This window comes from Muntiacus reevesi, chromosome 1 (genome assembly GCF_963930625.1).
Source record: "Muntiacus reevesi chromosome 1, mMunRee1.1, whole genome shotgun sequence".
In the NCBI taxonomy this organism is placed as follows: Eukaryota; Metazoa; Chordata; class Mammalia; order Artiodactyla; family Cervidae; genus Muntiacus; species Muntiacus reevesi.
The window spans coordinates 181,271,409-181,292,911 of NC_089249.1; the positions used below are offsets into that span (position 1 = coordinate 181,271,409).

At 39.8% G+C, this 21,503-nt stretch overlaps 2 protein-coding genes, 1 non-coding gene and 1 pseudogene across 3 annotated transcripts in view; 1 reads left to right on the forward strand and 3 right to left on the reverse strand.

The window, feature by feature from the left end:
* ZNF354C (zinc finger protein 354C) overlaps positions 1–17,793 on the reverse strand; it is a 99,311-nt gene extending 81,518 nt beyond the window's left edge. The window contains exon 1 of the mRNA XM_065917311.1: positions 17,768–17,793. The gene's annotated coding sequence lies outside the window, so the exon portion shown is untranslated. The remainder of the gene's footprint in view (positions 1–17,767) is intronic.
* Positions 1,003–18,958, reverse strand: LOC136155516 (zinc finger protein 879). Its single transcript, XM_065917315.1, has 5 exons — positions 18,870–18,958; positions 17,768–17,833; positions 14,828–14,954; positions 14,280–14,375; positions 1,003–5,169 (listed from the first exon to the last, which is right to left on the reverse strand). The coding sequence occupies exons 2-5, from the start codon at positions 17,798–17,800 to the stop codon at positions 3,722–3,724; spliced, it is 1,704 nt and encodes a 567-aa protein (XP_065773387.1). The 5' UTR covers positions 17,801–17,833; positions 18,870–18,958; the 3' UTR covers positions 1,003–3,721.
* LOC136156538 (U2 spliceosomal RNA) lies at positions 13,489–13,688 on the reverse strand. Its single transcript, XR_010661070.1, has one exon. It is a non-coding gene; the product is annotated as a U2 spliceosomal RNA (small nuclear RNA).
* Positions 18,959–20,707: 1,749 nt separating the features above from the next.
* LOC136156532 (U2 spliceosomal RNA) lies at positions 20,708–20,908 on the forward strand (annotated as a pseudogene).
* Positions 20,909–21,503: the final 595 nt, after the last annotated feature.

Consider the following 21,503-nt stretch of genomic DNA (forward strand, 5'->3'; position numbering starts at 1 on the left):
CCTGAGACCATCTGGAACCTGCTTTCCTTACTCATTAAAGATCACGGATTAGCAAACAATCTGCTGTCTACAAGTGACTGAATGCCACCATATTTCTGTAAAAATACATCTACATAATACCTCTGGAATGCCTTTATCTGTTGCTTTTATAAACCCTAATATTTCCCTTGGGAAATAAATATTCCCCTTGGAGCACATTTGAGTTGCTGTTAGAATCTGTGCCTTTTGATTGCAATACTTAGGACCTCAAATATTTTTCTTATTTTCAGTCTTCTACGTTTGGGTGGTTAATTATAACTAAAATACCATCTCATCCAAACACTTGTTTTTATGATCTTCACCGCATATCACTTAGTATAAACTTAATTTTGCAAAAAAATGTTATCCCTAATGTAGTTTCCCATGACTTTTTAGAACTCAGTATGTTTTAAAATTCATCTCTGTTTTGTATATAGCTTTGGCTCACTGATTTTCATTGATGTTTACTGAATACATTCTCCTACTAATGGACATTCAGACTACTTCCAAATATTTGCTATTATGATCAGTATAAATATCTTTATACATGATTCTTTGTGCTCATATGCAAACATTTATCTAGCATGTACAGGTCCCAGTGTATTACAGCAAGCAAGTGTTCGACTTTGCAAAATGTGAATGATCTGTATTGATTTATACTTCCACTAGTAGAGTGTGAATGCCAGTTATTTCATATATATTCCAAAACTCAGTATTGTCATACATATTATTTGCTCATCTGTACTTATAAAATCATATCTATGGTACTAATTTACATTGGTCCCAATGAAATATCCTTTTATGTTTTTAGAAATTTCTATTTTCTCATCTATGAAATAATAAGTAGTCATGCATTCAGATCACTTTTTTCTATTACGTTTTTCTTTTTAATTGATCCATACAAACCATTCAGATTTTCCAGAAAACATATTGGACATGTTGTAGAAAGATTTCATTCTGTTTTGTATCTTTTCATTTCCTTTTTGGTATATTCTGATAACCACAAGTTCCTTATTTCAATGTGAGCAAATTTTTTTTTCAATGTGAGCAAATATTATAAATATTTTATAAAGCTTATTTGTATCCTGTTTAAAAAACCCTTATCTTGTGATCATAGTTATTGCTTACATATTCTTCCAAAAGTCAGTTTTGCCTTGCATGTAACTCTTGATATGGTGAGCGTAGGCATCCAGTTCTTTTCTATGTGAATGAACCACTTCTGCTTTTTAGAACCATTATTGAGTAATCTGTTCTTTCCCCATACTTGTCATGTCATGAATACTTCTAATCTTTTACCATTTTTTTTTCCAGCACATTTCTTGGTAAATACCTTTTTATCCAGTTATAAACTTCCTTCCTACTGCTGCTTGGTTAGTTTTTAATCACGAGTAGGTGCTGAGAATTTTGGTTTTTTCTGCATCTATTGAGACGAACCTATGAATTTCTGTTAATATTAAGATGGCACATAGCATCTGTAAGCTTCCTAATGTTAAGACAACCCATGCATCTCCATGAATAACCTGTACTTATCAGTAAAACTAGTACTATGTCTAGGTACTTTTGGGCTCAATCTGCTTATGCTTTGTTTAGGATTTTTACATGTTGATGGATGATACTGGACTGCAATCTTTCTTGTATTTCCCTTGCCTGATTTTGGTACTGGGTTATATTAGAATCATCAAACTTACAGATTATCGCCTTTGAAGGATTCTGCTAAAGACATAAACAATGTTACCTGCAAGTTTGATAGGCCTTGCCTTAAAAATAACTAGGCTTCATATTTTGTGTGATTTTATTTAATTTTTTGATGATTTTAGGACACATACTTGTGGAATGCTACAGTCTGAATCTTTGTGTCCCCTCAAAATACATGTTGAAATTCAACCCCAAAGGCGATGTTATTAGGAGGTGGAGCCTTGTGAGGTATCTATGCTACCTCCCTCATGCATAGATCAGTGCCCTTAAAAAAAGAGGCCCCTGAGAAATCCCTCACCATGATGACATGGTGAGAAGGCACCAGAAATGAGTCAGGAAGGGGGTTTTAACCACAACACAAATCATGTTGATGCCCTGATTTTAGACTTTCCAGCCATAACTGTGAGAAATAAATTTCCATTGTTTATAAGCTATCCAGTCTCTGGTATTCTGGTACAGCACTCCAAACTAAGAAGCTCTATTTTTCCTAGGAAAGTTATGTATTTCCTAGGAACCTCCCTTAGGTAATCAGAGAATTTAAAAGAATGGTTGTATGAAAAGGGACATTGTGAGTAGAATACTAAATGACCTGGAAGAGTTTGTTCCTCACAAGTCTGAAACAATGAGACTGATTAGTCCCAAGAGGCAAAGTTTAATTCACTATTTTTTGCTTTACTCAATCTCCACTCCTAACCCTTTTGAATTTTTTTTTTAAAGCAACTTGGCAAATAGAAAAAAACAATTTTTTTCAATGAAATGAGTATTCCTGTCCTTAAGTGCTTGCCTACTCCTGATAAAATTGACAAAACTAGATGTTAGCCTCTGTGAAGCTCAACAAAATTAGTATGATTTGTTTTTATCTTGTTCAAATTACTGTTCATATTGTAGAAATGGTTTCTGGGATCAATAACTTTTTAAAGGACACAGTCCATTTTTTGGAGGAAAAAGCATCTGAACTTAAGAGTCTCAACTTTTGTCTAGTGGTCCTCAGAGTGTGGAAAGGAGCGAACACCACCTGATGGAGGTGAAAGTAAAGTATAAGTGTGAAAACTACCTTGTTCACTTGACCTAACAGGAGGACAGCCAGAGTTCCATGTGTTCCTGGGTCTTCCTGGTGGCTGGTAACCAGAGAACTCAAGGCAGCAGGCACACAGCCTGGTGGTCAAGAGTCATGCTCCCTATGCTTACATTGCAACATAATTTTTAACAACTCTGATCAGTAAATCAACTTGCAAAAGCAGTAGTTGTCTAAATTATCTTTAATTCTCAATGTAATACAACATTGGTAATCAATTTATGACAAAAACAAGTAAAATATCATGTATTTTGTGATTTGAAATAAAGTGACTTTAAATCTGATTCAGAATTTGGAACAAGTAGTCAGGGAGAACACTCCCAGAACTTAAACCAGTTTACAGAGTGATTTTTCAGGTGAATAGCTTAGGAAGCATGGGAGAAATAACTCAAAAGATTTAACGACCACCAAGTACAGAAGTTACTGTTAAATTCTTACAAAAACAAATTTTACTGACAGTGAGGTAGTTCCAGGTCATCTGCTTACATTTCATCTCTAATACATTTTTCTTAGTACAACTGGCTTTGAAACTCAAATGCCGTTTCAAAAATATACAATCTTAGACTAATCCAAATCTGGATTTTATGGCTGCACTTTTCCATTAACCAACAAGCTTCCCATGATGCCTATGAAAGCTGGTGGCTGTTACCACATTTCACCAGAAAAAAAATAAAATACTAACCTTTTGATCTGATAAATTTTCTATTTTATAGTCAGTTATAAGTTAAGAATGTATGAAGAAACATTTAATAGAAGCTTTTCTAATATTTCTAAGGTTACCCTGCATCATAAGTCTCTGATGCTTGGCAAGGTCTAAATCCTGAAGTTTAATGCACAATTAACTACTCCTCATGATTTTCTCCCCAGAATGAATTCTTAGGTATTTTGTATGAAATGAACTTCAGTTGGAAGGTTTTTCCCCATGCATTTAACTTATAGTTTTTCTCCAGTATGAGTCCTCTGATGATTTGTAAGAGACGAGCTCTGACTGAAAGCTTTCCCACATTCTTTACATTTATAGGGCTTTTCCCCTGTATGAATTCTCATATGTGTCATAAGGGATGAACTTTGTCTAAAGGCTTTCCCACATACTTTACAATTATATGGTTTCTCTCCAGTATGAATTCTCTGGTGCTGAATGAGGGCTGAGCTTTGGTTGAAAGCTTTTTCACAGTCATTACATTTATAAGGTTTCTCTCCAGTATGGATTTTTCGATGAGTATTAACTGCTGAGTGGGAACTGAAAGCCTTTCCACATTCCTTACAATTATATGGTTTCTCTCCAGTATGGATTCTGTTGTGTATATTAAGTCGTGAAATCCAGGAGAAAGCTTTCCCACATTCATTACATTTGTAGGGTTTTTCTCCAGTATGAATTCTTTGATGTTGTATAAGAGCTGAGCTTTGGCTGAAGGCTTTCCCACATTCTTTACAGGCATAAGGTTTCTCACCAGTGTGAATTCTCTGATGTATAATAAGGGCTGAGTGGTAACTAAACACCTTTCCACACTCATTACAATTAAAAGGTTTCTCTCCAGTATGAATTCTGTGGTGTCTACTTAGTCGTGATATTGAAGTAAAGGCTTTCCCACACTGACTACATTCATATGGTTTCTCTCCAGTATGAATTCTATGATGCTGAATAAGAGATGAGCACTGGCTAAAGGTTCTCCCACATTCATTACACTTATAGGGCTTTTCTCCAGTATGAATTCGCTGGTGATTATTAAGGGATGAACTACCTTTAAATGTTTTTCCACATTCGTTACATTTATAGGGTCTCTCTCCAGTATGCATTCTCTGATGTCCAATGAGAGATGTAGTGAAACTGAAGGCTTTTCCACATTCACTACATATATAAGGCTTCTCTCCAGTATGAACTCTCAGGTGCTGAGTTAGAGATGAGCTTTGGCTAAAAGCTTTCCTACATTCCTTACATTTATAGAGCTTCTCTCCAGTATGGATTCTCTGATGTTTACTCAGGGAAGAACTGTGGAGGAAGATTTTCCCGCAGATATTACACTTGTAACACTTACGCACTGTGCTGATTCCCAGCTGTTTAAATAGAATTGAATACTGCTGTGAACAAGGTTTCCTTCCTCTGGAAACAATTCTAGGTTTTCTAATAAGTGATAATTTTAGATCAAGATTTTTCCCAAGGTCAATACCTATAAAGCTCTTGTCCTTCATGCATGTTTTCTTGATGGTAACTAAGATTTCCCTCAAAGGTCTGCTCTCTTTGCCTTGTTGATTCTCTAGGGTTTCCTCGTTTATATAGATTTTTCCCAATTTAAAGTCAAAATGACCATCACCTAAGAGTTGATTCATTACTTCCTGATTTTCTTCTTCAGAAACTCTGGTTTCAAACAAGCTCTCCCATCCTAAAATAAAAGAAACATGTAAGTCTCTTTTGCACTGAGAATAAAGGAAAATAACAACAAAATACACAAGGATGGCTAACAAATATATTTATGGAGTCCTTAGAAAAGGCAATGCCAAAGAATGTTCAAACTACTGCACAACTGCACTCATTTCACATACTAGCGAAGTAATGCTCAAAATTCTCCAAGTTAGGCTTCAACAGTACATGAACCAAGAACTTTCAGATATTCAAGCTGGATTTAGAAAAGGCAGAGGAACCAGAGGTCAAATTGGCAACATCTGCTGAATCATAGAAAAAGCAAGAGAATTTCAGAAAAACATCTACTTTGCTTTATTGATGATGTCAAAGCCTCTGACTGTGTGGATCACAATAGACTATGGAAAATTCTTAAAAAGATGGGAGTACCAGACCACCTTACCTGCCTCCTGAGAAATCTGTATGCAGGTCAGAAAGCAACAGTTAGAAATGAACATGCAACAAGACACTGGTTCCAAATCGGGAAAGGAGTACATCAAGGTTGTATACTGTCACCCTGCTTATTTAACTTATATGCAGAGTACATCAAGCAAAATGCTGGGCTGGATGAAGCACAAGCTGGAATCAAGATTGCTGGGAGAAATATCAATAACCTCAGATATGCAGATGACACCACCCTTATGGCAGAAGGCAAAGAGGAACTAAAGGGCCTCTTGATGAAAGTGAAAGAGGAGAGTAATAAAGCTGGCTTAAAACTCAATATTCAATAAACTAAGATTATGGCATCCAGTCCTATCACTTCATGGCAAATAGACAGGGAACCAAAGGAAACAGTGACAGACTTTATTTTCTTGGGCTCCAAAATCACTGCAGATGGTGACTGCAGCCATGAAATGAAAAGATGCTTGCTCCCTGGAACAAAAGCTATGACAAACCTAGACAGTGTATTAAAAAGCAGAGACATCTCTTTGCTGACAAATGTCCATCTAGTCAAAGCTATGTTTTTCCAGTAGTCATGTATGGATGTGAGAGTTGGACTATAAAGAAAGCTGAGCACCAAAACATTGATGCTTTTGAACTGTGGTGTTGGAGAAGACTCTTGAGAGTCCCTTGGACAGCAAGGAGATCCAACCAGTCCATCCTAAAGGAAATCAGTCTTGAATATTCATTGGAAGGACTGATACTGAAGCTGAAACTCCAATATTTTGGCCAACTGATGTGAAGAACTGACTCATTGGAAAAGACTCTGAAGCTGGGAAAGACTGAAGGCAGGAGGAGAAGGGGATGGCACAGGATGAGATGGTTGGATGGCATCACCAACTTGATGGACATGAATTTGAGTAGGCTCTGGGAGTTGGTGACGGACAGGGAAACCTGGCGTGCTGCAGTCCATGGGGTCACAATGAGTCGGACATGACTGAGCAACTGAACTGAACTGAGAAAAGGGTGAAAAAAAGAAAAGCAAGAGAAAGAAGCAGAATGGAAGATCTACCTGGGTGGGAAAAAGTCTGAAGAAAACTATATGTGGGTGGGCTGAGGAACTGAGAGGGCAGCTCTTCCAGTAAAGGAACCAGGCCTGATTTAGTAACAAAGCAGAGGTCAGCAGGGTATATAGTATTTCTGTGTACAGCAGGTTGTATATTATTCAGCTTCATCCTTCAGGTCAGCCATCAGTGCACTCGAGCCAAAACCAAGAGAAAACTGCAGAGGGGCTATAAACAAGTGGAAGAAGCACAGACTCTAAAAAGTCTCTTTGAAACACAGCCTCAGCTAGTGAAGTTTCAGGATTCCCTTGAGTGCTATGAATAAAGTAACACATTTCACTGACAGTATCTACTTAGTATCCACTATGTACCACACAAAGGTCAAGACTCAGGATTATAGAGAACATACCAGATAAGAGTCCCACTTTTTCACAAGGTTTACATTCTAGTAGCCAATATTGACAATGATCAAGTAACCAAATAAAGTACTGGGAGTGATGACAACTGTGAGAAAATAAACAAAAACAAGGTGATGTGTACAACCTGGTATTTCAAACTATGATGAGGAAATAAAATTAAAGATTTAAATAACATAGAGTTGTCCATGTAAAAATTGGGTAAGAAGAGCAATTACAAAGGCTGTAAGGCAGGAATAAGCTCTGTGTGTTTGCAGACTATAAAGAACCAGTGTGGCCAAATAAGCAAGAGGCAAACGGGGGAGAATGCTACAAGAGGAAAAATGAGATGGGCAGGGGGTCATATCATGCAAGGTCTTATAAAATATGGGGCAGTGTTTGGAATTTCTTCTAAGGATCACTGGGGTTTGGAGGAACATAGTAGTTCTGTTTAAAAACGAAACCTATGGAGTTGTGTGACAAATGGACTGTAATTGGGGACAGAGGAAAATAAAACAAAGACAGGTACAGGGCTGCCAATTAGGAGGCTGAGACAGTCTTCCTGGATGAAGGTTATGGCAGTTTGCACTGATATGGAAACAGAAGTAGGCACACTGGAGTATTTTAAAAGCAGAAATGACAGGTAGGTTCACCTGTGAAAAGGGAGTACAGAATAAGTGAGAGGACTCAACAATAATGCCTAGCTTTTGGCTTGGGGTTTCCCTGGTGGCTCAGATGGTAAAGACTCTGCCTGCAGCAAGAGACTTGGGTTCAATCCCTGGGTCAGAAACATCCCCTGGAGAAGGGAATGGTTACCCACTTCACTATTCTTGCCTGGAGGATTCCATTAACAGAAGAGGCTGGTGGGTTAAAGTCCAAGGGGTCGCAAAGAGTCAAACAAAACTGAGCAACTGACACTCTAGCTTGGGGAATCCAATGGAGATGTGGGCCATATAGTGATACAGGGAACACTGGGAGAGTCCATTTTTGAAAATGATTTTCTGTCTACCATTTTTATCACTTAGAATACTATTTAAGAATGGGGTTACTGATTCAAAAGCAATGAATGTATTTTATAAGAGGAATGAATGTATTTTATAATAGAGCTTTAATATTTAATATTCTTAACTAAAAAGGAAATGTATAATCATTAAGAAAAAATAAGAAACTCCAGAAAACTATTTAAACAAAAATATAGTTCACCCATAAACATATCATGCAAATATAATTAATCATTGCTAAATGTGGAATTTATCTCACCAGAATTTTTCTATATATAAAGAAAACACTTTTACTTAAAAAATTAAAGTGGGCTGAAACTAACCTCCCTGCACCATTTCACTTAAAAAAAATTGTGTGGTACATATATACAATAAAATATTACTCAGCCATTAAAAAGAATGAAATCATGCCATTTGCAGCAATATGGACAGACCTACAGTGTCATACTGAGTGAAGTTAAGTCACAGAAAGAAATATCATATGGCATCCCTTATATGTGGAATCTAAAAAGAAATTAAACAAATGAATTTACATACAAAACATAGAGACTCACAGACTTAGAAAAAGGAAGTTATGGTTGCCAGTAGGAAGGGAGAGTGAGGGACTTTGGGAAGGTCACATACACACTGCTATATTCAAAGTGGATATCCAGCAAGGACCTATAGTACATGGAACTCTGTTTCATGTTGTGTGCCAGCCTGGATGGGAGGGGAGTCTGGGGGAGAAAGGATGCATGTGTATGTACGGCTGAGTCCCTTCCCTGTTCACCTGAAACCACCACAAATTGTTAACTGGTTATACACCAACACAAAATAAAACCTTTAAAGTTTGGGGGAAAAATCATGAACTTCTCTCCATGTGAATGACAGCAGGCTGATATCATTCTGATGGCTACAGAATGTTCCAGTACATGAATATGTCGCATTTAATAAATCCCCTTCTAAGTCATTTAGCTTTCTTTACTCCAAGTAATGCCTCATGTTAAAGTAAATATTCCTTTACACTATCTTTGCAATTCTGCACAATTATGGAATTATTTTCTTAAGAAAATTGTCTTAAAAAAATTTTCTTAAGAAAAATTCTTAAGCCTGGGATTTATGTGAATAAAGTCAGAAATACTTCAAATCAAAATCCCACTAAAGATACTGCTTACTGCTCAGAACAGTAGCAAAACATCTGGATGTGTATTTCTTAACCTTTTGTAATATTCCCTATTAAAGGGAAAAATGATATTGCTTTACTTTGAATTTCTTTGATTTATAATGAAGCTGAGTAGTTTTTCAATAAATCTTTTTAATCATAACTCTTGCCTTGAGAACCCCATGAACAGTATGAAAAGGAAAAAACATAGGACACTGAAAGATGAAATCCCCAGGTCATGCTACTGGAGATCAGTGGAGAAATAACTCCAGAAAGAATGAAGGGACGGAGCCAAGGCAAAAACAACACTCGGTTGTGGATGTGACTGGTGATAGAAGCAAGGTCTGATGCTGTAAAGAGCCATACTGCATAAGATCCTGGAATGTTAGGTCCATGAATCAAGGCAAATTGGAAGTGGTCAAACAGGAGATGGCAAGAGTGAATGTCGACATTCTAGGAATCAGCAAACTAAAATGGACTGGAATGGGTGAATTTAACTCGGATGACCATTATATCTACTACTGTGGGCAGGAATCCCTTAGAAGAAATGGAGCAGCCATCATAGTCAACAAAAGAGTCCAAAATGCAGTACTTGGATGCAATCTCAGAAACAACAGAATGATCTCTGTTCATTTCCAAGGCAAACCATTCAATATCATGGTAATCCAACTCTATGCCCCAACCAGTAACACTGAAGAAGCTGAAGTTGAACAGCTCTCTGAAGACCTATAAGACCTTTTAGAACTAACGCCCCAAAAAGGTGTCCTTTTCATTACAGGGGACTGGAATGCAAAAGTAGGAAGTCAAGAAACACCTGGAGTAACAGGCAAATCTGGCCTTGGAGTACAGAATGAAGCAGGGCAAAGGCTAACAGAGTTTTGCCAAGAGAACACACTGGTCATAGCAAACACCCTCTTCCAACAACACAAGAGAAGATGCTACACATGGACATCACCAGATGGTCGGCAGCAAAATCAGTCTGATTATATTCTTTGCAGCCAAAGATGGAGAAACTTTATAGAGTCATCAAAAACAACACCACGAGCTGACTGTGGCTCAGAACATGAACTCCTTATTGCCAAATTCAGACTTAAACTGAAGAGAGTAGGGAAAACCACTAGACCATTCAGGTATGACCTAAACCAAACCCCTTATGACTATACAGTGGAAGTGAGAAAGATTTAGGGGACTAGATCTGATAGACAGAGAGTGCCTGATGAACTATGGATGGAGGTTCATGACATTGTACAGGTGACAGGGATCAAGACCATCCCCAAGAAAAAGAAACGCAAAAAAGCAAAATGGCAATCTGAGGAGGTCTTACAAATAGCTGTGAAAAGAAGAGAAGTGAAAAGCAAAGGAGAAAAGGAAAGATATACCCATTTGAATGCAGAGTTCCAAAGAATAGGCAGGAGAGACAAGAAAGCCTTCCTCAGTGATCAATGCAAAGAAATAGAGGAAAACAACAGAATGGGAAAGACTAGAGGTCTCTTCAAGAAAATTAGAGATACCAAGGGAACATTTCATGCAAAGATGGGCTCAATACAGGACAGAAATGGTGGGGACCTAACAGAAGTAGAAGATATTAAGAGATGACAAGAATACACAGAAGAACTATACAAAAAAGATCTTCACGACCCAGATAATCATGATGGTGTGATCACTCACCTAGAGCCAGACATCCTAGAGTGTGAAGTCAAGTGAGCCTTAGAAAGCATCACAAAGAACAAAGCTAGTGGAGGTGATGGAATTCCAGTTGAGCTATTTCAAATCCTGAAAGCTGATGCTGTGAAAGTGCTGCACTCAATATGCCAGCAAATTTGGGAAACTCAGCAGTGGCCACAGAACTGGAAAAGGTCAGTTTTTATTCTAGTCCCAAAGAAAGGCAATTCCAAAGAATGCTCAAACTACCATACAATTGCACGCTGGTAAAGTAATACACCAAATTCTCCAAGCCAGGCTTCAGCAATACGTGAACTGTGAACTTCCAGATGTTCAAGCTGGATTTACAAAAGGCAGAGGAACCAGAGGTCAAATTGCCAACATCTGCCAGATCATTGAAAAAGCAAGAGAGTTCCAGAAAAACATCTATTTCTGCTGTACTGACTATGCCAAAGCCTTTGACTCTGTGGATAACAATAAACTGGAAAATTCTGAAAGAGATGGGAATACCAGACCACCTGACCTGCCTCTTGAGAAACCTGTATGCAGGTCAGGAAGCAACAGTTAGAACTGGACATGGAACAACAGACTGGTTCCAAATAGGAAAAGGGGTATGTTAAGGCTGTATATTGTCACCCTGCTTATTTAACTTATATGCAGAGTACATCATGAGAAATGCTGGGCTGGAAGAAGCACAAGCTGGAATCAAGATTGCCAGGAGAAATATCAATAATGTAGATGACACCACCCTTATGGCAGAAATTGAAGAAGAACAAAAGAGCCTCTTGACAAAAGTGAAACAGGAGAGTGAAAAAGTTGGCTTAAAGCTCAACATTCAGAAAACTAAGACCATGGCATCCGGTCCCATTACTTCATGGCAAATAGATGGGGAAACAGTGGAAACAGTGGTTGACTATTTTGGGGGGCTCCAAAATCACTGCAGATGGTGACTGCAGCCAGGAAATTAAAAGACGCTTACTCCTTGGAAGGAAAGTTATGACCAACCTAGACAGCATAGTAAAAAGCAGAGACATCACTTTGTCAACAAAGGTCTGTCTAGTCAAGGCTATGATTTTTCCAGTGGTCATGTATGGATGTGAGAGTTGGACTATAAAGAAAGCTGAGCACCGAAAAATTGATGCTTTTGAACTGTGGTGTTGGAGAAGACTCTTGAGAGTCTCTTGGACTGCAAGGAGATCCAACCAGTCCATCCTGAAGGAGATCAGTCCTGAGTGTTCATTGGAAGGACTGATGTTGAAGCTGAAACTCCTATGTTTGGTCACCTGATTCGAAGAGCTGACTCACTGGAAAAGATCCTGATGCTGGGAAAGATTGAGGGCAGGAGGAGAAGGGGATGACAGAGGACAAGATGGTTGGATGGAATCACCGACTCGATGGACATGGGTTTGGGTGGACTCCTGGATTTGGTGATGGACACGGAGGCCTGGCATGCTGCGGTTCATGAGGTCGCAAAGAGTTGGACATGACTGAGCGAGTGAACTGACTGACTTGTGTCTTTGGAACTTTCCCCCTTCTTTTTACTTTTATATCCCATAGCCATGACAGCAATGATAGCAATATTAACAGGGAAAATGGGAAACTAAAATTTCCAAAAGGAAGATTGTTTAATAAAATATGGCTTAACAATATACTAGAGTTCTTTCAAGGAGGTAGATCTCTATTCAATGAAGCCTACATAATTGAAGATTTATAATTAAAAACAAGCTCAAGAACAACATATACAATTGTTTCTCTGTGTGTGTGTCTTTCTCATACACAAATACACTCAAATATTCATAGTTTGAAAGAATAGTAAAGTATTAACAATGACTCAGTATGGTTGGTAAAATTTCAAATCAGTCTTTTCTTTTGTCTTTCTGTTTCTCACTTTTTAACAATACCATGCACACCTCAAATAAATTAAAAATAATTAATTTTTTAAATCTTACAAAAGAATATAGTCAATTTAAAATTAATAATTTCTTTGCCTATCAGAAAGCTCACAACCAAATTTGAAACTCATCCAACAGATATATTTATATCTGACAGCTCTGAATGAATTTCTGTTTCATATTGTTATTTTTACAGTCATATACCTCCATCCATCCATGGAATATGGCAGAATATATGTCAGTATGTGGTACAGAAAAAAATCACTGAAATGAAAAAAGACTTGGGTCTTCAAAGCAACGGGCCTCATAAATGCTGAATAACAAAAAAACCAAACTTCCTTGATATAACTTAATGAAACTTGTGAATTTCAAAAATGAAAAGGATATCAAAAAATAAAAAAGGAGAAAAGCGTTTTCTAAATGGAAACAGAGGTGGTGGGGGAAAAAGAGGACTTACAGTCAACAATACTCAGTGCCCCAAAACAGTGGAACAAAGGTTGAACAGTTTCTAGGAAATAAAAACTGATGCCAGAATTCTAGATATAAAACATAATTCCCACAGGAGAGGGAAAAGAATTGATATTAGACATGCACAAATACAGTATACATGAACCTTTCTGAAACATTAGTCAGGAAATACTCTAGTTAAACCAAAGGCAAAAATCTCAAGACAGAACTCATAAATAGAAACACAAGACTGAACTGACACAGAAAGCCTGTCTTTTGCCATCAGAATAAATAAATTCCGGACAAGGAGCAAAACTCAAAAGAGTGAGTCATCCTCTGGTGTCAGAAACAAAGACAAAATTCAAAGTGGAACAGAAAGCAAGACCTTATGATTCAGCAACCCACAGGGATTTTAGGGATTGAGAGATACATTCTAGCAGCCAGGGTCTGGAACATACTATTTTAAACTGTTAAGAACAGATACTACACTTGATCTGAGCCGAAAGGCCGAGAAGTGATGGAACATGTTATTTTAAAATTGTTTCACACCAAAAGAATGAGGAGAAAGCTATGTTTAATATCTGAAAACCTTCCGCCTAAATTTAATAACTGTTACCATTTTCCTAACCTTGCTTTCTCTCTCTTGCTAGTACATAAATATACATGCATCATTTTGGTTTTTTAGCTAAACCATGTGTAAAAAGTTGCAGATAAGTCAAAGCAAAAACCCAAGATGGGACAATGAGGAATGCACTGTAGTGATAAAAGGTTTGTTTAAATCATAAAAAGAAAATAATTTAAGAAAATAATCAATCCAGTAAAAGAAAAAAAGGGAGAAGATATGAATCATAAACCTTTACACATTACATGCTCTGCATTCAAATTACAAAGGATATATGACAAAGTGCAACTCATACTGGAAGAATTCAACTCTCCCTCTGAACCTGCTATACCAAATACTCAAAAAGGCTGAGTGAAGATATATCCTTGCCAGTATTTCCCACCTATCCTGACACATCAAGGAGGGCCTTGGTCTCCTCCTCCTTACTGATCAGCAAAGCCGAAGAAGCTCAGAAATGCGATGCCCATTTCCCAATTACTGTCACTCACCTAGATATGTGCTTTGAGAAACTCCATTTTCCACCATCCAGGGGTCTTCCCCTTGTTCTAACTGGAGGATAACTTTTGGTTTGGAAAACAGAATCCCTGTTCATGAGCAAGAAAGAGAATGAATCCATGGGGTAAGACATGAGTGGCCAGTCACTCACTCAGATCCAGCCCCAGAGTCTGGGGCAAAGGGACAGTTGAGAGCAATAGATTTGTTCTGAGAAGGGCTTGAAACTGGGCTCCCAGAGGATGGCCAGGAGGTGGTCTCAGGAAGGAAGTCAGGGCTCTGGCTGTGCATTCCTCTAGGCTGGAACCTCTTGTGAGACCCAGGGGGACAGAGTTCAGGGCGCGGAAGACAGGAGAAGTACAGAAGGATGCCCGTCACCAACTCTGCCAAGCTGAGACCTGTCCCTGCAGCTGAGGGCAACAGCAACTGCTACTTTCTGAGTCCACCTGTGGGCTGAACCTGGCCACGCCCTCCAAATGTCCTCCTCGGAGAGGGCACCAAGGTGCTCCCCCAGCAGATTCTACGTCACCAGGAAATGCCTTACCCAGAGAGAACAGGGTGCTATAGTTCTCCAGCATCACCTCCTGGTACAAGGTTCTCTGCGCGGAGTCGAGGCACAACCACTCATCCCGGCTGAAGAACACGGCCACATCCCTGAATGTCACAGACACCTGTAATAGAAACCCGTTCCTGCTCACCCAGGACCATACCCCCAGTGGGATGGCTGAGCAGCAACCCTGTCACCATTCTAGGTTCTGAGCAATTTCGAGCTGAATACTTCCTGACCACCCCTCCTTTACTAAGCACATACATGTCTGTCACCTACCTACTGTCAGTGAGGCACTGTGCTCCCAGTAACATGAAATCCAGCAGCCAAACAAGGTAAAACACTTGAAGTCGTGGAATAAAATCAGAATGATGGAAACACAGAACTCTAGGCATAGAAAGGTACAATCACCTAGACCAAACTCAGTTTACAGGTGAGACGTGAGAATTGGGTTTTAGAAGGACCCTCCAGGTGTGTGTGGATTCTGTGGTCACCTTGGGCCATCTCTCTCGGGTGAAAAGACGCTGCCAGTCACAGTGAAGGGGGCTTCAAGAATGCCCCAGGCATGGCTTTCCCAGAAGCAGGCCCGGCATGGTGGGCTGCACAATCTTTGAAGAGCCAGGTGACAAGGCTGCAGTTGGCACTCTCTCTCCCCATCTCAGAAGCCTTTGTTCTACTTCTCTCTGAAACTGAGCAGAAGCCCTGAGGGGCCCTCCTGTATACATAAAGCCTTCCCATGTTCTCCATTTCTTCTATGTAGGAAAAGGGCTTCAACCTCCTAGACCTTCCTGAATACCCGGGGGCATATTCAAACAGTCACTAATGAGGGAACTGAGGGACTGCAGCAACAAAGGAACAGCAGTCAAGAAACAACAGAGCAGGCGAAAAGCAGGGTCCTGGTTCCCACTCAAGGGACACACTTAAGAATGGATCTTTGAGTTCTCCTGCAGGAAATAAGGCCCCCACCCAGGTAGAGGATGGTTACTCAAGGCTGAGTGCAACAGCGCTGGAACACTGCCCTGTTACCTCACTATCAACCAGTCAGAAGAAATTTACAGTCTGCAGCCCTTATCTCAAATTTTGCCCAAAAAAACTTTTCCCTGAAAACCATCAGGGAGTTGAGTTTTTTGCATACAAGCCATCTCTTCTTCTTGCTTGGTCCTACAATAAACCTTTCCCACTCCAAATTCTGATGTTTTGGTTTGGCCTCATGGTACATCAGACACACGAATGTGGCTTTGGGAACATCTCCTGCTTCAGTGCATCACAAGTCACCTGTTTTAAACTGGTGGTCCCTTTCTTTTATTATTAAGAATCTTTTTTTTTTTAAAGCAAATTAGGAATGATCAATAAGCAAAAGAAAAAGGAATGTTGGACTTCCTTGGCAGTCAGTGGTTAAGACTCTATGCTCCCACTGCAGAGAGCATGGGTTCCATCCCTGGTCAGGGAACTAAGATCCTACATGCCACATGGTGCAGACAAAAAAGAAAAAGGAATATTAATCTAACTTCCTACCATCAAAAACAAGGTTTGTTAACTTCTTGTGTGTTCTTTCAGACTTTTTACATGATAATATGGCTCTAAATTAAAATAAAAATAAAATGTTATAGATAACTTTATCCCACTCAACACTTTTTATTTGCTGCCACGTATATCTCACTGTATAGATTACTTATAGATTATTAGACGGTTTACTTAACTAATCTACTTGTGGGTATTTAGGTTATTTCCATTTTTGTAACCCTAAAAATACTGGATTGAGCGTTCCTGCACATCACAAAAAAGTTTATTTTCTTAGGACACATTTCTAGAGGTAAAAATACTTCCACACTTTATCCCCAAAATCCAGAAAGGCGGTCACAAGGCCAGGGTGTTCTTTGATTGGTAAATGCAAAAGCAAATTAAAAATAAGAGGCTGTTAGAAATAAGTGAGAAGACTCCAACTGCATCCTTTCTTTCCGAATTTCCCTTAACAAATGTATGTAAGTCTTTTTAATGGCTAAATAAGTCATCAGCCAGTCTCACAATTCAGGACTGTTTCCTCAAAGACCTGGTAACCATTTCTCTGAATGTGCTAACATCACCACTTCCTAGGAGGAGATGAGCCTAACTTGTCATCTGACAAATTTCCAAACTGCAAAACTGGGTTATATAGCATTTAGCTATATATAAGTGAGCTTTCTATCTCTGCAATCTCTTTAATGGATCGCCAGTGATACACAATACATTCTGGTGTAATGTTTACTCAATAATAAAAGTGTTTTATTTCTCCTCTACTGATGTGGAAAGCTTTTCTGGGTTGGAAAGAGATTATGCTTTAATTATTGTTCCCCAAGTGAAAGGGCAAAGAGGGGAAGAAATCACTGTGAACCAGATGCTTCTCCCTCAGGAAAGTCTCACTTCCCTGAATCTGTCCCCTCCCCCAAAACACAGCCCAAATTGTAACTTCTTTTCATTTCAACATCTGTATAAGCCTAATACTGCTCATATGTATAAAACTGCACAATAGTAGGAAGCATCTCTGACCACTAGGTCTTCTTTCTAGGATCTTCTTAGAAAATCACCTAGACCCCTTATCAGGTATTACTGTAGAAGATTAGTTCTCAGTTGATTTCCTAGTGTTATGGGAAAGATTTGACTCCCCTATGTCTCTGCGCTCCATGGGGCAAAACAAACCTGGTTCCTTCACAAAGCTCTGGGCGTGACACTGGCAAGGGGGCTGTGGGCCCATTCATTTCCAAGTCAACAAGCACTAACTGGTGAAATGGAAAATTCACAAAGAGGCTGGCCCTGCAGCAAGGGAAACACCGTCTTTTTGGAGTTCCTCAATTCTGGTCCCTCAATGGACTTCATTACCTAGAAAAGCTCAACAACAGATAACGCATGTTCCCAACCTCTGAACCCAGAAGGCAGTTCAATAAAGAAGCCTTCACTCACCAGAGCCTGGGCTGGCAGCAACCTTGTGGCCATTTCTTCCTCCTGCTCTCCTTTGAGCGAGGGCACCTAAAAGGGAGAAAGAAACTGTGAGGTCTTTCCACTCTACCTGCACTCCCCTCCTCATTAGGGTCAGACCAGGTTAAGAGTCTTCACAGACTGAGCACCCTTTAGAAACCAGAGGAACCCTGGACACCCCGGCATTTCTGAGTCGGAGGGAACCTGTGCTTTGACCACCAAAACCAGGAGTGCACAGAAAGCAGACTTCCAGTCACTGAGCCTGCAACCTTTCAGCCAATGATTTATGAATAAAGATGAATCAAATGAGGGTATTAGAACCACCCGATACAAATTAACTGTAAACAGCAGTCACACTGGGCTCACAGAGACTTAAATTAATGAGAAATGACAAATATTCTTCACACCTGCATTTAAGTATTTTGAGCTATAGTAATTAGGATCGTAGCAATTCTTCAAATGTAATTTTAAGAATTGGTGTCCTTTTCAGAAACAGCCAACCAAAAATTAGTCCTCTTCTCTTCCTCTTGGACGTTGTTTCCTTTGTGAAGAAAGTTATCAAACCTTCTTAACTGTAAAAGGAAACATTACCGATCCACCTTCTCTACCCCCAGCCTCCTAAAAGTACAAGACTCAGAAAAATACCTTCGTTGGCTCGAAATGAATTTAAAATTTAGAGAAAAGGGAGGTAACTTAGCAAGTGAACAAAATTAAACACAAAAGGAACAGTTAAGTCACTTAGGATTCACCCTAGAAGAACAATGCCAAAATACAAGGTTGGCAAAACGTATAAACATTAAGTTTCAACTGTAGGGGGAAAATACCAACAAACGGTAAAAGCTGAAAACCACCCCAGGGCTCACGAATCCTGAAATGAGACACAGCTCCTGGAAGCCTGGCCCAGACTGAGCCGCGCCGTCCGTCGAGGGGCCTTGCCGGGGCAACGCCCCCTCCTCCGACCGGGTTCACCTGCCAAGGCCGCCTGGGCTTGGACGCCCAAAGCTGGGACTCGCCGTGGCTGACCCTCGGTCCGCTCCCTGCTGTAGGAGTCTAACACCCCGGGCCCACTCTCAAAGGCAGTCTGTACCTGGGCTCGCCGGGACGTGGGAAGCGGCGGGCCCTACAGAAGGCAAGAGGACCACCTAGTGCAGGGATATTTGGCGTCGCCGCCGCCAGGCCACCGGGCAAAACTGCGCGTGCGTACAGGAGACCCATAGCGCTTTTCCTTTCGAACTATACTTCCCAGACCTCTCCACGGCACGGCCCGCTACGGGGTCCGAGAAGGTCCAAGGAAGGGAAGGCTAGAGAAAACAGTCCTGCAAAAGCCAGAGGAGGCTGAAGCCTCGTCTTTCAGCCTCTGCTGTAACCACGTCTCCTTTCGTGCACCCGTTTTATTTAAAATTATGATGACAATGATAATCGGTGGGAAAAGTGAGTATGTAATAGAAAATGTGGAAGACTAGCTGCTTGCTGCTGCTTTTTCTTGGTTATTGAGAAAACAGTATCTAACGAATTTTTAAATTAAATTGTCTAAATTTTGTAACCTATAATAAAATGTATATATATATATATATATTTAACTGACACATTGGGTAAAAACAAAAACATAGACCTAGTATTGCTCTTTTCATGACATTCATTACTTCTTTTAAAAGGGTTCATTTAAATTGTAAAGATTGTTTTCTGGTATTGAGAGTAACCCCCTTCTTTACCACTGCGTCCTCATTTTCTGGCACTGTACATACCAAATAATACATATTCTATAAATATCAAGTGAATGCTTTTTAAAATATCCACCATTACAGTTTACAACACCAAGCCTAAAACCAAAGGACACTTTAAGGGAGAAAATAAAGAGATGAATTATTATGTACCAGGAAAATAATATGAGAAAGAGATCTGGGATCACAGTGTTACAAAGATCATTTCAAAGCAAAAACAGTCAAGTGCAACAGTACACATTGCTAACCTTAGAGAACTGTAAATCAAAACCACAATGAGCTAGCACTTTACCCATTAGGACTCAGTTCAGTTCAGTCACTCAGTTGTGTCCAACTCTTTGCGAGCCCATGAATCGCAGCACACCAGGCCTTCCTGTCCATCACCAACTCCCGGAGTTTACTCAAACTCATGCCCATTGAGTCGGTGATGCCACCCAGCCATCTCATCCTCTGTCGTCCCCTTCTCCTCCTGCCCCCAATCCCTCCCAGCATCAGGGTCTTTTCCAATGAGTCAACTCTTCGCATCAGGTGGCCAAAGTATTGGAGTTTCAGCTTCAGCATCAGTCCTTCCAATGAACACCCAGGACTAATCTCCTTTAGGATGGACTGGTTGGATCTCCTTCAAGTCCAAGGGGCTCTCCAGAGTCTTCTCCAACACCACAGTTCAAAAGCATCAATTTTTCAGCGCTCAGTTTTCTTCACAGTCCAACTCTCACATCCATACACGACCACTGGAAAAACCATAGCCTTGACCAGATGGAACTTTGTTGGCAAAGTAATGTTTCTGCTTTTTAATATGCTATCTAGGTTGGTCATAACTTTCCTTCCAAGGAGTAAGTGTCTTTTAATTTCATGGCTGCAATCACCATCTGCAGTGATTTTGGAGCACAAGAAAATAAAGTCTGACACTGTTTCCACTCTTTCCCCATCTATTTCCCATGAGGTGATGGGACCAGATGCCATGATATTAGTTTTCTGAATGTTGAGCTGTAAGCCAACTTTTTCACTCTCCTCTTTCAATTTCATCAAGAGGCTCTTTAGTTCCTCTTCACTTTCTGCCATAAGGGTGGTGTCATCTGCATATCTGAGGTTATTGATATTTCTCCTGGCAATCTTGATTCCAGTTGTGCTTCTTCCAGCCTAACGTTTCTCATGATGTACTCTGCATATAATTTAAATAAGCAGGGTAAAAATATACAGCCTTATCGCTTCTCGGCCTTTTGGCTAAGATCAAGTGTAGTGTAGTATTAAACAGATACATATCAGTTTAATATCTGATACGTCCTCTATCCGAGGACAATATATTAAATGGATTTTTGGAGCTGGGAGTTGGAATAGGAGCTTGCTCCGTCCACTCCGCGCATCGACCTGGTATTGCAGTACTTCCAGGAACGGTGCACCCCCTCGGGGGAAACAAAAAAAGAAAAAAAATATATATATATACAGCCTTGACATACTCCTTTTCCTATTTGGAACCAGTCTGTTGTTCCATGTCCACTTCTAACTGTTACTTCCTGACCTGCATACAGGTTTCTCAAGAGGCAGGTCAGGTGGTCTGGTATTCCCATCTCTTTCAGAATTTTCCACAGTTTATTGTGATCCACACAGTCAAAGGCTTTGGCATAGTCAATACAGCAGAAATAGATGTTTTTCTGGAACTCTCTTGCTTTTTTGATGATCCAGCACATGTTGGCAATTTGATCTCTGGTTCCTCTGCCTTTTCTAAAACCAGCTTGAAGATCTGGAAGTTCACACTTCACGTATTGCTGAAGCCTGGCTTGGAGAATTTAGTGCATTACTTTACTAGCGTGTGAGATGAGTGCAATTGTGTGGTAGTTTGAGCATTCTTTGGCATTGCCTTTCTTTGGGATTGGAATGAAAAGTGGCCTTTTCCAGTCCTGTGGCCACTGCTGAGTTTCCCAAATTTGCTGGCATATTGAATGCAGCACTTTCACAGCATCAGCTTTCAGGATTTGAAATAGCTCAACTGGAATTCCATC

Bases quoted from the DNA above. Each gene is read 5' to 3' on its own strand.
- LOC136155516 (XM_065917315.1), bottom strand. From the start codon at position 17,800: ATGGCCACAAGGTTGCTGCCAGCCCAGGCTCTG. The intron at 14,955-17,767 runs GTGAGTGAAGGC...TTTCTATTACAG, and splicing joins TGCTGCCAGCCCAGGCTCTG to GTGTCTGTGACATTCAGGGA. The intron at 14,376-14,827 runs GTAAGGCATTTC...GCTCATGAACAG, and splicing joins TAGCACCCTGTTCTCTCTGG to GGATTCTGTTTTCCAAACCA.